This window comes from Planococcus citri, chromosome 4, assembly GCF_950023065.1.
Source record: "Planococcus citri chromosome 4, ihPlaCitr1.1, whole genome shotgun sequence".
NCBI classification, from domain to species: domain Eukaryota; kingdom Metazoa; phylum Arthropoda; class Insecta; order Hemiptera; family Pseudococcidae; genus Planococcus; species Planococcus citri.
Genome location: NC_088680.1, coordinates 3862182 through 3885658, shown reverse-complemented (window position 1 = coordinate 3885658; position 23477 = coordinate 3862182). Strand labels below are relative to the sequence as shown.

The following is a 23477-nucleotide window of genomic DNA, read 5'->3' as shown; positions in this document are numbered from 1 at the left end:
CGGAGCTATAGCTACAGCTACAGAGCTATAGCTACGGAGCTACAGCTACGGAGCTACAGCTACGGAGCTACAGAGCTACAGCTACAGCTACGGAGCTACAGCTACGGAGCTACAGCTACGGAGCTACAGCTACGGAGCTACAGCTACGGAGCTACAGCTACGGAGCTACAGCTACGGAGCTACAGCTACAGCTACAGAGCTACTGCTACAGCTACAGAGCTACAGAGCTACAGCTACGGAGCTACAGCTACAGAGCTACAGCTACAGAGCTACAGCTACGGAGCTACAGCGACAGAGCTACAGCTACAGAGCTACAGCTACGGAGCTACAGCGACAGAGCTACAGCTACAGCTACGTTTTTTGCAATTTTGATGCACTTTTGACATTTTTTGCATCGTTAGTTTCGTCAAAAAATTCAAACTGGTTTTTATTGGCGCAATGTATTCTACACACTAAAGTGACAAAAACATGATTTATGAATTTTTGAAACCGGTTCATTAATTTGCAACCGGTTGACAAAAAATTCCCAAAAATCGTAGATAGAGAAAAAAGATTGAAACAAAAGTTGTGGGGCATGAAAAATTACACAATTCTGTTCAATCACATTTTGAAACCAGTTCATTCATTTGCATTTAGCAACCAGTTTTTGACTATCACCCAAAATATGGAGTTGGAGAAAAAAGCTTGAAGCAAAAGTTATAAAGCGTGAAAAATTTAACCATTTTCGCTGATTGGATTTTGAAACCAGTTTATTAATTTGCAACCAGTTGACAAAAAATACCCAAAAATTGTAGATAGTGAAAAAAGCTTGGAACAAAAGTTGTAGAGTGTGAAAAATAACGCAATTCTTTGCAATCACATTTTGAAACCGGTTCATTAGTTCGCATTTAGCAACCATGTTTTTGACAATCACCTAAAAATTGGGGATAGATAAGAAAGTTTGAAACATAACTTTTATGAGAGTGAAGAATTGAACCATTCTTGCTGATCAGATTTTGAAACCGGTTCATGAAATAGCAGCAAGCCATCAAAAGTTAACTGGTTGCAAGTTGATTAGCCATTATCAAAATTCGATCTGCAAAAGCTGCTAAATGCAAATGAATGAACCTGTTTCAAAATGTGATTGAACAGAATTTTGTAATTTTTCATGCACCACAACTTTATTTGTTTCAAGTTTTTTTCTCGATCTTCAATTTTTAGGTACTTTTTGATAACCGGTTGCAAATTAATGAACCTGTTTCAAAATCCAATCAGCAAAAGTGGTTCGATTTTTCACGCTCTACAACTTTTGTTTCAAGCTTTTTTTCTCCAACGCCAACTTTTAGGTGATTGTTAGAAACTGGTTGCTAAATGTGAACCAATGAACCGGTTTCAAAATGTGATAAGACAGAATTTTGTAATTTTTCACACTCTACAACTTTTGCTTCAAGCTTTTTTCTCCATCTACAATTTTTGGGTATTTTTTGTCAACTGGTTGCAAATTAATGAACCGGTTTACAAATCCAATCAGCGGAAATGGTTCAGTTTTTCACGCTTCACAACTTTTGTTTCAAGTTTTTTTCACTATAATACAAATTTGGGTATTTTTTGTCAACTGATTGCAAATTAATGAACCAGTTTCAAAATCCAATCAGCAAAAATGGTTTAATTTTCCACGCTCTACAACTGTTGTTTTAAGCTTTTTTCTCCATCTCCAACTTTTAGGTGATTGTCAAAAACTGGTTGCTAAATACGAACCAATGAACCGGTTTCAAAATGTGATGAAACAGAATTGTGTAATTTTTCATGCCCCACAACTTTTGTTTCAAGCTTTTTTCTCTATCTACAAATTTGGGTATTTTTTGTCAACTGGTTGCAAATTAATGAACCGGTTTCAAAATCGATCAGCGAAAATGGTTCAATTTTTCACGTTCTACAACTTTTGTCCCAAGCTTTTTTCTTTATCTCCAATTTTTTGGTGATTGTCAAAAACCGGTTGCTAAATGTGGACCAATGAACCGGTTTCAAAATGTGATTGAACATATTTGTGTAATTTTTCACGCTCTACAACTTTTGTTTCGAACTTTTTTTTCTATCTACAATTTTTGGGTATTTTTTGTCAACTGGTTGCAAAAATAATGAACCGGTTTCAAAATATTCACATCACGTTTTAGTCACCTTAGTGTGTAGAATGCATTGCGTCAATAAAAACCAGTTTGAATTTTTTGACGAAACCGGTTTTTCAATTTGTGGACACCCTGTGCATGGGCTTGAAATTTTCAAGGTCGCTTTTGAAAGCCATTATTTTTCCCTACTCAACGCCACTTCATTCATCTCTCTAGCTCTTTCCACTTATGGAAATAAAAGCCACTGGGCACTACTTTTGGGTCATACTATACATTATACATTTAAAAAAAGAAAAAAATTAGATAGGTAGTTAGGTACATGAACTTGATTAGTAGGAGCTCATTTTTCACCGGGGGGGGGGCACTTGCCTTTGCCCTTTCAGCCATAATTATATTAAATCTTCTTCTGCTGAGTGGAGTAAGTTCAATTATCCATTTCAAGATTAAGTAATAATCAATTGTTTGATTACCCAATTATTTGATGTAATATGTAATTTTGCGATTAAATTTGCATCATTCATCATAAGTATATCTACATCACGTTTATAATACTAAAATTGCTACCAAAAAAAAACTCTTTGTTCGTTGATAATTGTTAACGAATGAATTGAACTTCACCTTATATGTAGGTACCTATATTTTGCTTATCAAGTAAACTTCACGGCTTTATGAGTAAGTATCCATACCTAGTACCTACCCATACCCATTACCCAGCTGAATTTAATGCGTTCCTAACCATATCTATGAAACAACTTTTCCCACTGTCTCACTCGTTCGTAAATATTTATCGCGACCACACGCGTATGTAAATATGTAAATATACAGAAATAGTAAACCGAGAACAAGTAGAAAATTCTGACAAAACTAGTAGTTGTATTATCAAACAAGTTACTCGTACCTATACATATAACCATAATGTTTTTAGAATATTTGCTCGTTTTAGTATTTTTCTTCGCGATTGGAATAACTGCAAATTCGGAAACCAGTAAACCGAACATCGTTGTAATAATCGCAGATGATTTGGTATGCCTAATACGGTTTTTTTTTTAAATTTATTTATCTAGTTGCGTTGTGAAAAAAAAGTTCTTGTTGTAATATTAGGTATATTATTATAGGGATGGAACGATTTAGGATTCCATGGATCTAATCAAATACCAACACCTAACATAGATGCTTTAGCTTACAATGGTATTATTCTAAATAGGCATTACGTTCTTCCAACATGTACACCTTCCAGAGCAGCTTTTATCACTGGAAAATATCCTATCAGAGTCGGTGAGTAATTTTTTTTTTTTATTGAATAGGTACTTCCTTTATTAACTCTTTTCGTACTAAAAATGTTCGTATTTTTTTTTTTTTTTTTTTTTTTTTTTTTTTTTTTTTTTTTTTTATTGATCACCTACTTCCATTATTAACTCCTTTCGTATAAAATTGTTCGTTTTAATAATCACGTTTATCAACCTTGCAGGTTTACAAGGTGATCCTGGAAGAGCTCAACAACCATGGACTCTACCTCTGAAGGAGAAAATTCTTCCACAAGTACGAGGTTTTTCATACTCGAGTACCTAAACAATGCATTTATTGTCTAATTGGAATATTTTAATCGATGTTTTTTACGTTTATCTGTGTTCAGTACTTGAAAGAAAACGGTTACCAGACACATCTTGTTGGTAAATGGCACTTGGGATTTGCTAAAACTGTTTTAACACCGACTAAACGAGGTTTTGATTCACATTTTGGATATTTTAATGGCTGGGTTAGATACAACGATAGTGTTTCCTCATCCGTACGTACCTAAATCTCATTTGTATCTATTGTTTTGTTTCTTTTACGACATGTACATACAATCGAAATTGGGCTAAATTTTTTTTTTTTTTTCAAGACACCTTATACCGGAATCGACGCTCGTAGAAACCTTAAACCAGCCGCTGATGAATTTAAGAACCGGTATGCGACCGATGTATTCACCGAAGAAGCTGTAAACGTGATAAAAAATCAAAATAAAGAAACTCCATTCTTTTTGGAATTCTCTCACGTGGCTGTTCACGCTGAAAAAAATGATATCGTAAGAGCACGTGATGACGAAGATAATAATAAAACATTCGGTTACATCGAAGATTTACAAAGGAGGCGATTTGCAGGTAGATTATGATGGAACTGTAATGGATACCTATATCTAAACCGGTTGTGAGATTTTTCATGGCCTATTTTATATCGATTTGAACGTTTTCCAAAAAAAGGTGCGCTTCAAGCTCTCGACGAATCAGTTGGCAAGGTAATGGAAACATTGAATGAAACCGGTTTACTAGAGAATTCGATCGTATTGTTTATGGCGGATAATGGCGGAGCAACCGAAGATCCTAATTGGCTTTTTAAGAATACAGCTTCCAATTGGCCTTTGAGAGGGGTAATTCTTTTCTTTTATTGTTTGTAAAATCTAAGGTGGTTAGTTGTGTTGTGTTGTGTTGTGTTTTTTTTTTTAAAGAACATACTGAGTTATATTGAATCATATGGAAGAACGATACAAGTTCAAAATGAGAAATTATCATTATCATAGGTACCTAACTAAAAATACTAATGATGGATCATCAAAACAACATTCTTTTTCTTCGCTAATAGATACTTGTGTCCTTAATTTGAAATCAATTGCTCTCATTGAATCATTTTCTCATTTCATCGGAAGGTTAATCACATTGCTTTGTTCGAACAAAATATCAATATTGGGCACCCTACCTACGAATACAGATAAAAAATTGCCGATAAGAGAAACTACATTGAAGCAAAACTGGCGTAAAAGTCTATAATAAATCTTTAAAAATGAGTAATTAAGTACCTAGACTTAAATGGGAATTTTAACGTACATATGTAGTTATCACGCGCTCGACACGTATTTTGCCAAACCTACAGACTCTTTTACGTGTTAACGTCCTAAAGATTAGATAAGGCTCACACCTAATGAAATAAATGAAAATTGAAAAATTACAGATGAAAACTTCCTTTTACGATGGAGGAGTAAGAGGAGCTGCTGCAATATGGAGCCCTTTATTTAAACGTGTAGGACACGTGAGTAATGAACTTTTCCACATCAGCGATTGGCTACCGACGTTTGTATCAGCTGCAGGTAAAATTTTGTAAAACGATTACGTTTACTAAGTGTAGATAGTTTCATTATTATTACTTAGTATTATTTTTTAAAAATTAATTAAGGTATTCTTGAAACAGATTACTAAATTGAGTTTTACCGTTTACGTATACAGGCTAAAAATCCCCCCCCCCCCAAAAAAAGTCATTTAGTATTCAAAAACAGCCCATTCCTGAATTTTTTTGCAATTTTAGTTAGGTGCAAAACAAAACTTTTAAGGCAATTTTGACAAAAAAAAACGAATCTTTCCCTGCAATTTTGATGAAGAAGTAAAGTTTTTTTTTGCACTTTGGGCAAGCAAATGGTGCAATTTTTTGCTATTTTGGCAAAGGAAAAAAAATTTTATAATGATAACTTTTTTTTTGTAATCTTGATTTTTTAAAAAATGTTTTTTATTGCCAATTTTGGCAGAAAATGAGTCCATTGTACAGTTTATCAAAGATGTACAATTTTTTGCTATTTTCGCAAATAAATCGAGATTTTTTAGTTACATACTCTGATAAAAAATATTATGTTCGTTGCAATTTAGAAACACCAAAAAAAAAACAAAAAAAAAATTCTAGAACTTTTGATCCACAAAAAAATGTTCTGCAATCTTGGCCAAAACCAAGATTTTTTGCTAAAAATGCATCATTATTGCTGGAAATAAACCAAAATTTATAAAATTGAAGCATAATTCTTTCAAAATGCTCGAGAAAGTGTTTATGATCTGCGTTAAAATGATCCAAAAACCGTCTGAAAAATAATATTTAAATCATACTGATACTGAAAACCGTTAAAAAACGATAAAATTTTTGTAAAATTTTCAAGAAGGATTAAAATTATGTAGCAATATTTGAAAAGGCGAATCAACCACTTTCTGATCCTGATCAATCGGATTTAATCTGATCCTGATCAATCAAGTCTGATGTGATTCTGATCAATCAGGTCTGATCTTATCCTCGTTCATTAGGTCTGATCAGATCCTGTTCAAATCTGATCTGATCCTGATCAATCAAGTCTGAGGTGACCTGAATAATTATGTCTGATCAGATCCTTATCAACCAGGTCTGATCTGATCCTCATTACCATTCAATTCTGATCTGATTCTCATCAACAAGATTCAATCGAATTCTAATCAATCTGTTGTGAGCTGATTCTAAACAATTAGTGTTGATCTGATCCTCATCAATTAGGCCTGATCTAATTCTGATGAATCAGTTCTAATATAATTCTGATCAATCCGCTCTAATGTAATCCTGTTCAATCAAGTATGTATGATCTGATCCTGATCAATCGGATTTGATCTGATCCTGATCAACTGGATTCGATTTGATCTTGATCAATCGGGCTTGATCTGGTCCTGATCAATCGGATTTGATTTGATCCTGATCAATCAGACTTGATCTGATCCTGATCAATCGGAATTAATCTGATCCTGATCACTGATCCAGATCAACCAGATTTATTCTTATTCTGATCAATCCGGTCTGATCTTATCTTGTTCATTAGGTCTGATCTTATCCTAATCGATCAAGTCTGAGGTGACCTGAACAATTAAGACTGATCAGATCCTTATCAACAGGTTCGATCTGATCCTCATCATCATTCAATTCTGATCTGATTCTAATTAATCTGTTGTGAACTTATTCTAACCAATTAGTGCTGACCTGGTCCTCATCAAGTAGGCTTGATCTAATTCCGATTAATCAGTTCTGATCTGATTCTGATTAATCAGTTCTGATCTGATTCTGATTAATCAGTTCTGATCTGATTCTGATTAATCAGTTCTGATCTGATTCTTATTAATCAGTTCTGATCTGATTCTTATTAATCAGTTCTGATCTGATTCTGATTAATCAGTTCTGATCTGATTCTGATTAATCAGTTCTGATCTGACTCTGATTAATCAGTTCTGATCTGATTCTGATTAATCAGTTCTGATCTGATTCTGATTAATCAGTTCTGATCTAATTCTGATTATCAAGTTCTGAAATTATTCTGGTCAATCAGCTCTAATGTGATACTGTTCAATTAATTAGGTATGATCTAATCCTGTTCAATCATGATTCTGATCTATCATATTTTATCTGATCCTAATCAATCAGATTCGATATGATCCAGATCTATTAGACGTTATCTGATCCATCCGTTCTTATGTAATCCTTATCAACCTGGTCTGATCTGATCCTTATCCATAAAGCGTTTGTGAATAATTAGTTCTGATGTGCTTCTGATCAATCAGTTGTGATGTGGTTCTGATCAAGCAGTTCTGATGTGCTTCTGATCAATCAGTTCTGAGGTGATTCATGATTAACCAGTTATGAGGTGATTCTAATCAACCAGTTCTGATCTGATTATGACCAATCCGTTCTGATATGATTATGACCAATCCATTCTGACCTGATTATGATGAATCAGTTTTGATCTGGTGATGACCAATCAGCTTTGATCTGATCCTGATTAATCAGGTCTGATGTGATCCTGATCGTGTGGGTCCCATCTGATTTGGATCAATCGGGTCTCACGTAATCCTTATTAATTTGATCTGATTTAATGCTGATCAAGCCAGTTTGATCTAATCCTAATGATCTAATCCTAGTCAATCACACTGATCTGATCCGAAATCATCAGATCTGAACTTATACTGATCCATCTGGTCTGATCTGATACTCATCAATCAAGTGTGATTTAGTTCTTTCCTAATGAATTCCTGATCAATCCAACCAGATTTGCTTCTGATTATGTAGGCACCTGATGAACCAGGACTTATCTGATTCTGATCAATAAGGTGTGATCTCGTCTGATGAAAAAAGTATGGTCTTATCTGATGAAGCATTCTTCCCTGATCTGATCATGTAAGTTTGATCAGATCAAGTGTAATCAAAATGGTTTTATTGGATGTGCGAGTCTGATCTGACATAAAACGATGAAAACTCTTGGGCTGTCTAATTTTATATGGTCAGATCATGTTGCACTCTGGGAACGTCCAAATCTGTTCTGATGTAATGTAATCAAACTCGTCTGATCTGAGGCACATAAAAAATTCAAAAAAATTTAGTCACATTTGCAAAAAATTCGTGAAAACGTAGATAGGTATAAAATGTTTTTTTGTTAAAATCGTTAAAATAATATAGTAAACACACTGAATATTAGGAATAAATCATCAAAAACTGCAAAAATGTTGACTAAAATATCCAAAGTTGTTCGAAAATGTGTTGAAAAATCGTTGAAACTATGTAACAACTCCCTCCCCCCCCCTCCCCGCCAAAAAGATTTGAAATCACCGACGAATAAAATCACTGAATAATTGCTCCCAAAAAATAAATAAAAATTCAATAAAATTCGTTTAAAATTTTTGGAAAACTGTTAAAAATGCGTTGAAATGATGTAAAAACTGCCAAAAAAATATGGCATAATCACTAAAAAGTGAACGTTTTCCAAAATTGATGAAATTTTAGCAAAAATTGAACGAAAAAGTGTTGAAAAATGTAAACTAGTTAAAAAACACTCGAAAAAACATTAAAACTAAGTAGGTAATAAAAATTACCATAAAAAAAACACAAAAATTTAGAGAAATTTGATTATTTTAAAAAAGGAAAATATTTGAGTTCAAGTTGCAAAAACAAAATGAAAAATGTTAAAAACGTGTTTAAATTATACGAGAATACTGAAAAAACATCAAAATTACTGAAACTTGGCAATTAAAAAAAATGATAAAATAATTTTAATGACACTTGTGTATCGAAAATCGGTCAAAATTATGTAAAAACGCCCCAAAAAAAAAAAACAATAAAATCTCTAAATATTATAACCAAAGAAATAAGAGCATTTAGTGATATTTGTAAAAGTTCATGAAAGGGTGTTAAAAACGTGTTAAAATGACGTAAAATTCTTCAAAAAATCCATTCAAATTACTAAAAAAATTATTAAAACTGCTGAAATTCTAATTAAAATTGCCAAAAATGCGTTATGATGTTAAAACAGAAAAAAAATCATTTGTGATTAGGTAGATACTAAAAATTGTCAAAAAGTGATGAAGTTTCGAAGAAATGGTCCAAAGTTTATGAAAATAATATGTTATAATGATGTAAAAACTCTCAAAAGCTCGTTGCAAATTTGAAATCGCTGACAATTACCCAACACGTTAATGAAACGTGACTGAATAAACATCACTGTTAAGTGCCTGATCAATCGAAGTGTTTTTTTTTGTTTTTTTTTTTTTTTTAATATTTTCCACGTTTTCTGAAGGGAATATTTCAAAGATATTTTTGCAATTTTTATTCAAAAATTCAAATTAGGTATATTGTGAATCGTTGTAAGTATTTTATCTTTGTTTCACAAATCGCTCAAGCAAATTACTAAGGCAAATTTTAAATCCATAATTGCAATGAAAAAATTACCGTTCAAAGTTTTCAACTTCGAACTGTAGTCATAAAAATAAATTTTTCATTTCAAAAATGATGTAGTTTCATTTCGTGAAGTATAAAATTTCAAATTCTTTTGTCCTTACTTCGTTCAAGCCTATTTTCTCTTTTCAAAATTGAAATTTCTAGAATGATTATGTATGAATTTTCGCAGGTGGTGATCCCAGTACTATCGAAAACATCGACGGAATAAACCAATGGGATATTTTAACCGGAAACTTGATAAAAACCGAAAGAAAGGAAGTACTGGTGAATGTGGATTTCGAGAAAAATTCTTCGGCAATAATTCTCGATAATTGGAAACTGATAAAACGTAAGTAGACGTATATGTCAAAATATACAATCGAGAAGTTTTTATCTCGCGTTTAATTTTTAATTTTTAACTATCTATCATTAAATTTTATTATCGACCGTAACCAATCCAATTAACTACACAGGTAATGCAACTTTCCGACCATCTTTCGCCGATATGTACGCCGGTGTCTCGGGTCGTGCAGAAACACCAACTTATGACGTAAACGCAGTACTGACCAGTCCAACGAATCTTTTAATTGGCCAAAATGATTCCACAACCGGTAATAGGTTCCTACAAATACGCGATGAGGCGAAAATCGATTCGAAATGTCGGGAGAGAATTTCTTCTCAGCCGGAGTCAAACGTTATCAAATGTCTGGGAAATTGTCTGTATGACTTGGAGAAGGATCCTTGCGAATTGACCAACGTAGCTGAGCAAAATCCGACCAAAGTGAAGGAAATGGAAAGCAGAATAGCTTATTTTGAAAGTATTACCGAACCTCAGCAGAGTCGTGTCAATGATCCGAAAGCGGATCCTAGTTTATGGGGTGGTTACTGGACTCCTTGGTTGGATGAGAAAGGGTCCAGTACTTCGTCAAGAATTGCTCACGATTTACTAGTTTTCGGTGCGATGTTTTTTATTATTAAAAAAATTGGCAGTATTTTTTAAACTTGTACAGTACAATTTTTTGTAAATGTTCGATTACCTATTTTTGTTATAACAATTATAAATAATGTTTTTGGTTAAAATTGAGATTCTTTTTCATGATTATCTGTACTTTCCCAGTACCTATTCTAATTTAAACTACCCCGAACTATAAAAAGATAAGTTGGGGAAAATAAAAATAAATTGTGTACAAATAACAAGATACATAAAATAAGCGTAAGTGCATTCGAACTGTGCACAAGCAAAATAAGGTACTTATAACTTGGATAGGTATCTAATTTAAAAAAAAAAAAATTATCCAACTGGAAAAAAACACAAAAATTCAAAATAGGTAGAGAAATACATGCAATAGGATACGTTTCCTAAACTTAGGCTTCTTATAAACTGATAATGAGATTCATTCAACTTTCATCAAGTCGGAAATCCAAGGACTCCAATAATTATGGAAATATTTCGGATCTGAATTCGGATCGTAAATATTAGTCATCTGTTTCACGAGGGCTTTTCTATATTTCACCAGTTTACGACGAAGTTTGCTAACTACTTCTACTCGTTTCTTGCTCAAATCTTTAAATTCGCAATGGTCCTCGTTGATACGGAATAAACAACCTGATAATAAAAAAAAGAAAATCAATGCGAGTTTAATCTTATTAAAAAACTTTCTCAACAAACGAGAAGGGTAACACGATGCTAAAAGAAAGGAAGTTTGGATATAATTGGCGGATTTTCGAAAAATAGAAATAAAAAAAATATATCTTTTTTCACTATGCGACGAGAAAAATGAGTTTGACTTTCTTTTACGAAAGAGAATTGCGTTGTAAAGCGAATAGGAACAATTAGGTAAGTATTTGAGACTCGATAATGAAAATATTAATAAGCAAAATATGTATAGGTTACCTTCTTGGAAACATTTGGCATGTGGTCCATTTTCATTATTCGTATCGTTTATTCGATTCTTGCAATGTTTATCAATTTTTGCGTGATTTCGTATTCTCCAAAAGTGATGCGTGGTTTTATTCGTATCTTCGTTTGTTCTATTGGAGTAGGAGTTGAGTATTTTATGAGTTGTGGTGGCCACAACAGAGGACATGTTGTAATTGTATTCATCTTCGCGTCCAGATGATCCTCCGAACTCTGTGGGGGCTTTTAAAACTGAAAAATCAAAATAAACAAACAATTACTTTTGTAAAAAATAAACATAAATCTAAGGTAGGTATCAAGGTTCGTTTTTTTTTTTTTTTTTAAGAGAGATTTTGATTGAAGGAAATTATTGCTCTTTATTTCTCTCTTCACAGTTTAAAGATGAAAAATTGCAAATGTTTCAAAATTTTGATTTTAAAAAGAAATTCCTCATTAACCCGTTAGTTGCCTGTAGTGATGAGATAATTGAAATTACTTGTACATAGATTAAATTCGATCTAAAGAATGTCTAGATCTCATCTGATACACATGATATGATTTGATCTCTGACCGGATTAAACAAGTCTGATCATTAGATTCAATAAAGATTCCCTCATTCAACCTATAATTAAATGAAACTGGTCTGATCAGAACCTACATACGGTCGAAACCCTATCAAAACTTTGATCTGAATACATGAGATTGAAACTGATGACAATGAAGCTGGATCTACAGAATGCGGAAATCCCCAGAAGAAAATTATTGGATCTCATCAGATCTGAACAGATCTATAAACCGATCAAGAAAGATGTAATTGGATCTGGGAAATGTGCAGATCTGATCGTTCAAAAGAAAATGATTGAATTTCATCAGGTCTGATCAAATCGAAACATTCCTTGGATCCACTCAGGTACGTATGTCCAGATCAGATTAGATCTGTTCAGACCTGATCAGACTTCATCATTTTCCTCTGGGTAAGATCATATCATTCAGAGCTGGTCAGATCAAATCAAATCCCTCCCTCCCTCACATTATCTGATAACATCAAAACTTATTCAATTCATTCCAGGGAATGTGTTTTTTTTTATTTTGTATTATTCCTTTAATTTTTTTATTCATTAATTTTTTTTGTGTTTTTTTATTTTTTATTTTTTTTATTTTCATTATTTTTTTTTCTTCAATTTTTTTGTATCTTTTTTAACAAATTTTTGTCATTTTAAAATTTTTTTTTCATCTTTCTAAAATTATTTTTAATCTTGTTTTTTTTTATGAATTGAAACTGTTAAAAGTTAGAAAATAAGATTTATCACCTATATTGTCACTGGCAAGTTTTCATTCCTAAATCAATTTTTGCATGTTATTTTGAAACTTTTTCATAAATTTAGTAATTATAATCATCTCTTTTTTTAAAGCTTTTTTAAATGCATTTCTGACACATTTCTTTGGAATTTCATCGCTTTTGAGTAATTTTTAATGTTTTTAAAGCTGTTTCGAATGTTTGTCTTTCATTTTAACAATTGTAACATTCTTTAATACCTTTTTTTTGGCAAATTTTAGTAAAAATGCAGTACTTTTTGACCATTTCCTGTGATTTCAATGTTTTTCCTCTAAATTTAGATTGATCAGAATCAGAATGAATGTGATAGGTCAGAATCAGAATGAGTCTGATAGGTCAGAATCAGAATGAATCTGATAGGTCAGAATCAGAATGAATCTGATAGGTCAGAATCAGAATGAATCTGATAGGTCAGAATCAGAATGAATCTGATAGGTCAGAATCAGAATGAATCTGATAGGTCAGAATCAGAATGAATCTGATAGGTCAGAATCAGAATGAATCTGATAGGTCAGAATCAGAATGAATCTGATAGGTCAGAATCAGAATGAATCTGATAGGTCAGAATCAGAATGAATCTGATAGGTCAGAATCAGAATGAATCTGATAGGTCAGAATCAGAATGAATCTGATTGACTAGGATCAGATCACATTTGATTGATCAGGACCAGATCAGATTTTGATTATTTTAGATTTGATCAGACCAATTTGATCAGGATCATCTCAGAACTGGTTGATCAGGATAAGGTCAAATGACAAATCCAATTGACCAGGATCAGATCTAGATCAGATCTAGTACAATGAATGATCAGATCCTATCAGTTTTTCCCTCATTGAAGTTTAATCAAATCAGACCAGTCTGCTTAGAGCTTTAATCTGATTAATAAATGATCTATGGGTATTTGATTAAATAGGGCAAAATGTAATTGGACCCGTGTAATGACCAAATCTCATCTCAGCTTACCTAATCTAGTCTGATCTTATCTGACGTAATGTAATACAATCTGATCTGATCTGATATAATCTGATTTGATCTGATCTGATTCGATCTGATCTGATTTGGCCTCATACGATCTGATCTGATGTAATCTGATCTTATCTGATGCAATCTGAACTGGTTTTGTGTAATCTGATCTGATCTGATCTCATGTGATCTGATCTGATCTGATCTGATCTGATGTCAGCTGATGGTATCTGATGTGATGTGATCTGATCTGATGTGATGTGATCTAATCTTATATGATATCGCACCTCGGGAGGAATAAGGTCACATCTCAAAAAAGTGAAATTTTACAGGAGAGTGATTTTCTTTTTTTTAAAACTTGATTCATTATTTTCATCAACTTATAATCAATTGTGAGGAATGAATAGCATGTCATTTTAAAGATTGGGTATCCTACCTTCATTTAGCATAAAAATATTTTGAAAAATAAACTTTTAAAGAGGAAATATTTCAATGTTTGGAAAACATTTTGAGTTATAACCTTTCATAAAAAGTGATCTGGAGGTGAAAAAAAGCGTCCAAAAAAAAATTTCATGATAACAAAATTGTAGAGAATTAAATTTCCAATCGACGTAACGTCGTTAGTTTTTTTCTAGAGTGCTTAGTTTTTGAGTTTTTCTCAAAAAACTAAAATTTCAATATATATGCAAATTAATTTTTCTGAAAAATGTTCTATTTTAAAAATTTTTTGTTTTGGAACAAACCTACAAAAAATACACTCCTTGTGATTATTTTACATCTTAAAAACGTTCAAAACTATCGAAACTGTTTTCTGACACTTTGTATGTGCGAATCTTACTCAAAGAAAGAGGAGTTTTTTGAGATGTGACCTTATAACTCCAAACAACTTGCAATGTTGTAGAAATTTTGAGTTAGGCCCTTTGCATTTTTTACATGATCTAAGCAACATACCCGACTCAAAGTGTTATTTTTGGTTGCAGGGGGTCATGCAAACCCCAAAAATGCAAAAACATCAAAATCAATTTTTTTTGAGATGTGACCTTATTACTCCCGAGGTGCGATATGATCTGATCTGATCATATGTAATCTGATCTGATGTAATGTGATCAGATCTGATTTGATGTAATGTGATCAGATCTGATGTGATGTGATCTTATATGACCTGATCTGATCATATGTAATCTGATCTGATGTAATGTGATCAGCTCTGATCTGATGTAATGTGATCAGCTCTGATCTGATGTAATGTGATCAGCTCCGATCTGATTCAATGTAATCTGATCTGATCTTATGTAATCTGACCTGATCTTATATAATCTGATCTAATCTTATGCAATCTGATCTGATCTGATCTGATCTGATCTGATGTAATTTGATCTGGTCTTATTCCATCTGATCTGATGTCATCTGATGTCATCTAATCCGAACTGATGCAATTTGATCTGATGTAATCTGACCTGGTCCTATGCAATCTGATCTGATCTGATGCAATTCGATCTGATGTAATCTGACCTGGTCTTATTCAATCTGATCTGATTCAGTCTGATCTCATTCAATCTGATCTGATCTTATGCAATCTGATCTGATGGAATCTGATCTGATGGAATCGGATCTGATACAATCTGATCTGATCTGATACAATCTGATCTGATCTGATCCAATCTGATGCAATCTGATATGATCTGATCTGCTATAATATGATATCATGTAATCTGACCTGATCTCGCACCTCGGGAGTAATAAGGTCACATATCAAAAAAGTGAAATTTTACAGGAGAGTGATTTTCTTTTTTTTTAAAACTTGATTCATTATTTTCATCAACTTATAATCAATTGTGAGGAATGAATAGCATGTCATTTTGAAGATTGGGTATCCTACCTTCATTTAGCATAAGAATATTTTGAAAAATAAACTCTTAAAGAGGAAATATTTCAATGTTTGGAAAACATTTTGAGTTAGAACCTTTCATAAAAAGTGATCTGGAGGCGAAAAGAAGCGCTCAAAAAAAATTTCATGACAACAAAATTGTAGAGAATTAAATTTCCAATCGACATAATGTCGTTAGTTTTTTTCTAGAGTGCTTAGTTTTTGAGTTTTTCTCAAAAAACTAAAATTTCAATATATATGCAAATTAATTTTTCTGAAAAATGTTCAATTTTAAAAATTTTTTGTTTTGGAACAAACCTACAAAAAATACACTCCTTGTGATTATTTTACATCTTAAAAACGTTTAAAACTATCGAAACTGTTTTCTGACACTCTGTATGTGCGAATTTTACTCAAAGAAAGAGGAGTTTTTTGAGATGTGACCTTATAACTCCAAACAACTTGCAATGTTGTAGAAATTTTGAGTTAGGCCCTTTGCATTTTTTACATGATCTAAGCAGCATACTCGACTCAAAGTGTTATTTCTGGTTGCAGGGGGTCATGCAAACCCCAAAAATGCAAAAACATCAAAATCAATTTTTTTTGAGATGTGACCTTATTACTCCCGAGGTGCGATCTGATGTAATCTGATGGGATTTAAAGCATATCCATATTAGATCTAATTAAACTGGTCCAATTGGGAACAAAAAGTTGTAGTCTGGTCAAAACATCTAATATCATTAAAATGATCAGATCAAACTGATCTGATTAGATCTGCATAAAATCTAATCCGATCAAAACTTTGATCCGGGCATATTTTCTGATAAGATCTAACCAAATCAAACTGGTTTCAGGGCAAGCCCAGATCAGGTCTGTTCAAACCTACCCAATTAGGTAAATCCAGAAAGTTATGATTAGAATGATCAGATCGTAGGTCTGATCAGCTCTGAACAGATCCAATCCAATCAAATTACATTCATGTGATCTCAAATATAGGTTCATAAGGTGTACGTACTCCTTCATTTCACATTTTATTCAACAAGTTTATTTTAATAATTATTCTGTCCAAAATAGGTTGTTTTGGTTACGATTTTGAGAGCAATTCTTCGAAACACGAAATTTGTATTACTTTGACAAATTACCTAAGCATATTCCACGGTAACTTACTTTTAACTAATTTCCAATTTCCAACAATTATAGCTTCATCGCCTTTAACTTCGTCAATATTGAGCAATACCTCCTTTCTAGGAGAATGAGCAGCATTGCCAGTCAAATGATCCCACTGATTGATACCATCAATTTGACCTAAATGACTTACATTTCCACCTAAAGCAGAAATAAACGTAGATGTAGGTAGGTACATGTATGAAAATAAAAGTAAAATAAACAATACGATTGTTGCGAGTAGCCTAGGTAAATATTCTCGTATAAAAAGCAGATTTACTACCAACCTCCAGCAGCGTAAAACGTAGGAAGCCAATCAGTCAAGTGAAAAATTTTCTGAGATACGAAATTTTTCTTTTTTATCATCGTACTCCATATAGCTGCTACACCTCGAACACCTCCTTCGGCTACGGAAGTTTTCCACTACAATGGCATTATCAAATACCGATGGTAAAATACAGTTCTAAATAATATATGGAAATAAGGATCATGACCAGTCCAGTAGGTAAATGAAGCACTAACCCCTCTAAGAGGCCAATTCGATGCAGTATTCCTAAACATGCCTTTACTATCTTCGGTAGCTCCTCCATTATCAGCGATGAACAAAACGATGGAATTGTTCAACATGGATTTTTCATGTAACGCTTCTATTATCTTACCGACAGATTCGTCGACCGCTGATAAAACGCCTATTAATACACATAAATGATACAATAGCGGAGGTATTAGCCTTTTTCCTTTTCAGCACACACACACTATACGAATAATAGAATCGAAACGTGCTTACACGACGCACGTGTTTATTTAAAAGCTTACCGGCGAACATTCGACGATCGGGGTCTTTAATGTAACCAAACTGTTTTTCATTTTGTTGAAAATCTCGAACTTGTAACCGAGAATTACCGATGGCGTGAACGGCCGTAAACGACAAATCCAAAAACAAAGGTTTTTCAGTATCGTGGGCTTTTATAATGTTAATCGCTTCGTCGGTAAAAACATCGGTGTTGTATTTGTTACGCAACTTTTCACCAGCATGTTGGTTATTTTCCCAGGCATCGATGCCACTCACATTGCCATCGGTCTGAAATCCATCGGAGATGTGCCTCGATTAAATAGGTATCAACGGGGAATTTTTACAAATCATAATGTACCAAATACGAACCGTGAAAACCACACTGTCGTTGTATCGAATCCAGCCGTTGTAGTATCCGAAATGTGTATCGAATCCTCGCGATATCGGTGTGCATTCTTGTTTGTAGTAACCCAAGTGCCATTTACCGATTAAACTGGTAGAGTATCCCAAGTCTTTTAAATGCTGTAGGGTGAAGAAAATAGAACAAATATGGAATTAGATACGAATCGATAATTTGAAACAAAGTATGAGACACTCATATTTACATACATGGTGTAAATAGCCTATCTCGAAACTTTTCCTAATACTGATAACATTTAGTTTGAACAAATCAAGATTTCGAAATAGGTACTTGTGCACTGTACAGTCGTAATTTCGAAGTATGTACCTTTACTGGATTCGATTTTTTGTATTGACCTACTTACTTACATTTACATCTTATCCCTAATTCTGGACACTGAAAGGTTATTGTTTGGTCCAAGAATCAGATCCAGACATACTGTTCATATAATTTGATCAGATTAAGTCAGATCAGACGAATTTGATCACATCAGATCAAATTTGGACGTTCCAAGAATCCAACATGATCTGACCATACAAAATTAGGCAGTCCAAGACTTGTCATCATTTTTAAGTCAGATCAGACTCAGATTCACACATCCAATAAAACCAATTTGATTACACTTGATCTGATCAAACCTACATGATTACATCAGGCAGAAATGCTTCATCAGATAAGACCATACCCTCTTCATCAGACGAGATCACACATTATTGATCAGAATCAGATAAGTCCTGGTTCATCAGGTGCTCGCATAATCAGGATCAAATCAGGTTGGATTGATTAGGAATTCACTAGGTAAGGCTTGAATCACACTTGATTGATGAGTATCAGATCAGGCTTAATTCATTTGTACTGATGGATCAGTATAAGTTCACATCTGATTATTACGGATCAGATCAGCCAGGCTGATTTGGAATAGATCAAACCAGCTTGATCAGGATCACATCAGACCTCTTTAATCAGGATCAGATCACAGCTAATTGATCATAATCAGATCAGAACTGATTGATCAGAATCATGTCAGAACTGATTGATCAGAATCATATCAGACCTGATTGATCAGAATCAAATCAGAACTGATTGATCAGAATCAAATCAGAACTGATTGATCAGAATCATGTCAGAACTGATTGATCAGAATCATATCAGAACTGATTGATCAGAATCATATCAGAACTGATTGATCAGAATCATATCAGAACTGATTGATCAGAATCATATTAGAACTGATTGATCAGAATCATATCAGAACTGATTGATTAGAATCATATCAGAACTGATTGATCAGAATCATGTCAGAAGTGTCAGAACTGATTGATCAGAATCATGTCAGAACTGATTGATCAGAATCATGTCAGAACTGATTGATCAGAATCATATCAGAACTGATTGATCAGAATAAAATCAGAACTGATTGATCAGAATCAAATCAGAACTGATTGATCAGAATCAAATCAGAACTGATTGATCAGAATCAAATCAGAACTGATTGATCAGAATCAAATCAGAACTGATTGATCAGAATCAAATCAGAACTGATTGATCAGAATCAAATCAGAACTGATTGATCAGAATCATATCAGAACTGATTGATCAGAATCAGTTTGGTACTGAATAATCACAATCAGTTCAGAACTCAATAATAATCAATAATCAATCTTGTTCAGTTTTCACAACTTGATCACAAAAAAGTAACAGGTATTAATAATTATTTAATTTTAAAAATTAAGGGGGCAGGATTTTAAACCTGAATATCTTGAAAAAGTCTGGGTCGAAGACAATGGTTTATGGTTGGATTTATTATATATTGAATAATCAGAATCAGAATCAGATCAGAACTGAATAATTAGAATCCGGTCAGAACTGAAAGATTAATCAGAATCAGTTCAGAACTGAATAATCAGAATCAGTTCAGAACTGAATAATCAGAATCAGTACAGGACTGATTGATCAGAATCAAGTCAGAACTGATTGATCACAATGAAGTCAGAACTGATTAATCAGAATCAGGTCGGAACTGATAAATCAGATCAGACCTGATTGATTATTCAGAATTGGATCAGAACTGAATAATTATTCAGAATCTGGTCAGAACTGATTAATTAATCAGAATCTGGTGAGAACTGATTAATTAATCAGAATCAGATCAGAACTGAATAATTAGAATCCGGTCAGAACTGAATGACCAATCAGAATCAGACCAGAACTGTATGATCAGTAGGTATCTGATCAGAACTGATTAATCATAATCCAATCAGAGCTGATGGATCAAAATCAGATCAGAAAATATAACGTAAGTTTGTAATGCTCATAGTACTTTATGTACTGGTACAGTGAATACATTATGATGATGATGATGAGAACTGATTGATTGGAATCAAATCAGAACTGATTGATCAGAACCAGATCAGAACTGATTAATCAGCATCAGGGCAGAACTGAATAATCAAAATCCTATCACAACTGATTATTTAATCAGAATCAGATCAGATCAGAACTGAATAATCAGAATCAGATCAGAAAAACAATTAATCAGAATCAGATCAGAACTGATTGATTATAATCAGATCAAAACTGATGTATCAGGATCAGATTAGACCTGATTAATTAGAAAACATTTGACAGATCTGATCAGTTAGAATCTGATAGATCAGAATCATGATTGAACAGGATCATATAGGACCTGATTGATCATGAATCATATCAGAACTGATTATTCAGAATTAGATGCGGCTTACTTGGGAAGGATCAGATCAACACTAATTGGTTAGAACCAGTTCACAACAGATTAATTAAAATCAGATTGAAGCTTGAAGAGAATGAGAATTAGATCAGACTTGAATGATGAGGATCAGATCAAATTTTAACAGGATCCGATCAGAATTAATGAACGAGGATAAAATCAGACTGGATTGATCAGAATAAGAATGAATTTGGTCGATCAGGATCAGAGATCAAATCCAATTGGTCAGGATCAGAGATCAAATCTGATCGATTGGGGGAAGATCAAATCTGATATACCATCAGGATTACATTAAACTACATCGATGACTGTATTAGGATCTGGTCAGATCTAAATGATTGGGATCAAAGCAAATTTTATTTATCATGATCAGATTACGCCAGATTGATTATAGGTTCTGATCAGTCTTGATTGATCACGATTAGATAAGACCTAATTAATTAGGATCACATCAGATCAGATCTGAATGATCAGGATCACATCAGACTTGATTGAACAGGATTAGGTAAGTCAGATTAATGAGGATCAGATTAGATCAGACCAGACTTGATTAATCAAGATCAAATCAAATCTGATTTGTCATGACCACATCAGACCTCATTGATCAGGATTACGTAAGACGGTATAGATTGGATCAGAGCAGATTTGATTGAAACACCTGATTGATCAGAATCAAATCAGAACGAATTTGATATTCTTCATATCAAATTTGATCTAATCACATCAAATCATGATCAAAGTGATCAAATCTGATCAAATCCTAATATTACCAGATCAAAGTTTTGATCTGATTAGATCTGTTCGGACTTGATCAGATTCAGCAGAGAAAACCTTGACATAGAAATACTAATTTGAAAAATATATTCATTTCTATTTTATTTTACGTCATTTTACATTTTTTTTCGCGTGATATTTTTTGTTAGAAAATGTTTTTTTTTTTTTTAAAAAGAATTATGAATCATAAGTACAATGTAAAATTAAAAGAAAATGTTTACCTACTCTTGTTTTATTTTTTAAAAAATTTTAAAATGCAGAGCCTCTGTAGAGAGGGCTTAATGTATCTTTGGGGACTAGGAAAAGTTTTTCTTTTATTAGAAGAGAGGACTTACTAGGAAGAGTAAGTACCTTTAAATTTTTCACCTAAGAGTAAGGACTGTTTTTTCCCTCTTTTTAGAAAACTAATTTTCAAAAATAAAAAAAATGCTTATCAAAAATTGCGATAGGTGATTGCCTAATCGTTAAACATACTCACGTACCTAATTTTTACAACTTTTCTTTATTACTCCTAATGTTTTTTTTCTCTCAATGGGTTCAAAGGTCTCAAACTAATAGCGTGTGTAAATAAATAAGTCTATAAAAATTGAAGACGAATACCTATAAATGGATTTTTAATCTATCATACGACAAATGACCTTGTATCGAAAAAACAAATTTGCCTCGCTCGCTTGTTTTCTTCGCCTTTGACGAATGCTATGTACATTTTTAAAACAAAATTTCAAAAATTCGCGGATCCCTAATATCTAATTTTTACATAACAACACTCACTTGAGGCAATAACTTTTCATCCAATGGAAGCGCATTTGGTGATCCTTCTCCTATAGGAGCTCCTTGCATACCTGCACAATAAAACACATCAGATTCGACCTCATCATCATTTTTCATTCGATTGTATCTACGATTACTCGTATTTCAGGTACCTACTTATGGATTACATATCTATAATAAATAACCAATAAATTGCAAACAATTCGTACCCAGCCTTATAGGATATTTTCCGGTCATTAAAGCTGCTCTGGATGGAGTACACGTAGGCTGAGTGTAATGGCGATTAAGTATCATTCCATTATACGCTAAAGCGTCTATGTTCGGGGTAGGTATTTCATTAGATCCGTGAAATCCTACATCGTTCCATCCCTATAATACATATAATCAGCGACGATTGTTATACGAGAAGACCAAAAGCTGAAGGGTTAGATTACATAAATAAAACAATAGCCTTGTTTCGGCCTACTTACCAAGTCATCGATAACTAACACTATAATATGTGGTTTATCCGATACCGCGTTAGTAATACTGGTTATTAATACGCACAAACACGACAAAATTTCAAAAAATTTCATTTTTTTGAACTTTACTGCCCTGGTCTATGCTACGAGTACATTAGTCTGAATCTTGCGTACCTGCCAAGTACACTAACACTTTACGCATTAACGAACTGTTTTTTTCATTTTACTCGAATACCCACGATTATTTGATTTGACGAAAGGTTATCAGCATTCGGATGAATGTTTTTATCGAACTTTAATTGCGTATAACGAATGTACCAAATAAAAATTTTTTCATAATGAATTCATTCTTTTTAATTCGCGCGATGAGTCGAATTTACTTATCGTAAAAATAAACTGCATTTGTGTAACGACGAACAACGAATTTCCTTCAAGGTACTGTATCTACTGTACCTATTTGAAGGAAAATTCACCGAAACACCTGATCAGATGTTTCTCATCTAGTTTCAACTTTGTACCTGTGACGTACATAAATACATAGTCGAAGTGATACAAATACACTAGACAGTTAGACACTCATACCTATACATAATCAGGAGAACAAGACTCGTGAAATTGTGAGCAAATATTATTAATGCTGGTACTAGTTTTTCAATTCGATTTTCATGCACGAGGCACTCATTAGAA

At 33.1% G+C, this 23477-nt stretch overlaps 2 protein-coding genes across 2 annotated transcripts; one reads left to right on the top strand and one right to left on the bottom strand.

Moving 5' to 3' along the window:
- The first annotated feature begins 2858 nt into the window (after window positions 1–2858).
- On the top strand, window positions 2859–10697 carry LOC135845992 (arylsulfatase B-like). Its single transcript, XM_065364908.1, has 9 exons — window positions 2859–3128; window positions 3221–3380; window positions 3574–3644; window positions 3739–3891; window positions 3988–4246; window positions 4346–4512; window positions 5091–5226; window positions 9808–9966; window positions 10091–10697. Exons 1-9 carry the CDS (start codon window positions 3021–3023, stop codon window positions 10615–10617), a joined length of 1740 nt encoding a protein of 579 aa, XP_065220980.1. The 5' UTR covers window positions 2859–3020; the 3' UTR covers window positions 10618–10697.
- On the bottom strand, window positions 10568–23252 carry LOC135845993 (arylsulfatase B-like). The gene is made up of 10 exons (XM_065364909.1): window positions 22800–23252; window positions 22539–22698; window positions 22330–22400; window positions 18008–18160; window positions 17662–17926; window positions 17368–17534; window positions 17133–17268; window positions 16849–17007; window positions 11512–11766; window positions 10568–11223 (listed from the first exon to the last, which is right to left on the bottom strand). Exons 1-10 carry the CDS (start codon window positions 22902–22904, stop codon window positions 11012–11014), a joined length of 1683 nt encoding a protein of 560 aa, XP_065220981.1. The 5' UTR covers window positions 22905–23252; the 3' UTR covers window positions 10568–11011.
- Between the last annotated feature and the right edge of the window lie 225 nt (window positions 23253–23477).

Bases quoted from the DNA above. Each gene is read 5' to 3' on its own strand.
- LOC135845992 (XM_065364908.1), top strand. From the start codon at position 3,021: ATGTTTTTAGAATATTTGCTCGTTTTAGTATTTTTCTTCGCGATTGGA. The intron at 4,513-5,090 runs GTAATTCTTTTC...GAAAAATTACAG, and splicing joins CCAATTGGCCTTTGAGAGGG to ATGAAAACTTCCTTTTACGA. The intron at 9,967-10,090 runs GTAAGTAGACGT...TTAACTACACAG, and splicing joins TAATTGGAAACTGATAAAAC to GTAATGCAACTTTCCGACCA.
- LOC135845993 (XM_065364909.1), bottom strand. From the start codon at position 22,904: ATGAAATTTTTTGAAATTTTGTCGTGTTTGTGCGTATTAATAACCAGT. The intron at 22,401-22,538 runs GTACGAATTGTT...TTTATTGTGCAG, and splicing joins AAAATATCCTATAAGGCTGG to GTATGCAAGGAGCTCCTATA. The intron at 17,535-17,661 runs GTAAGCTTTTAA...GTGTATTAATAG, and splicing joins CGATCGTCGAATGTTCGCCG to GCGTTTTATCAGCGGTCGAC.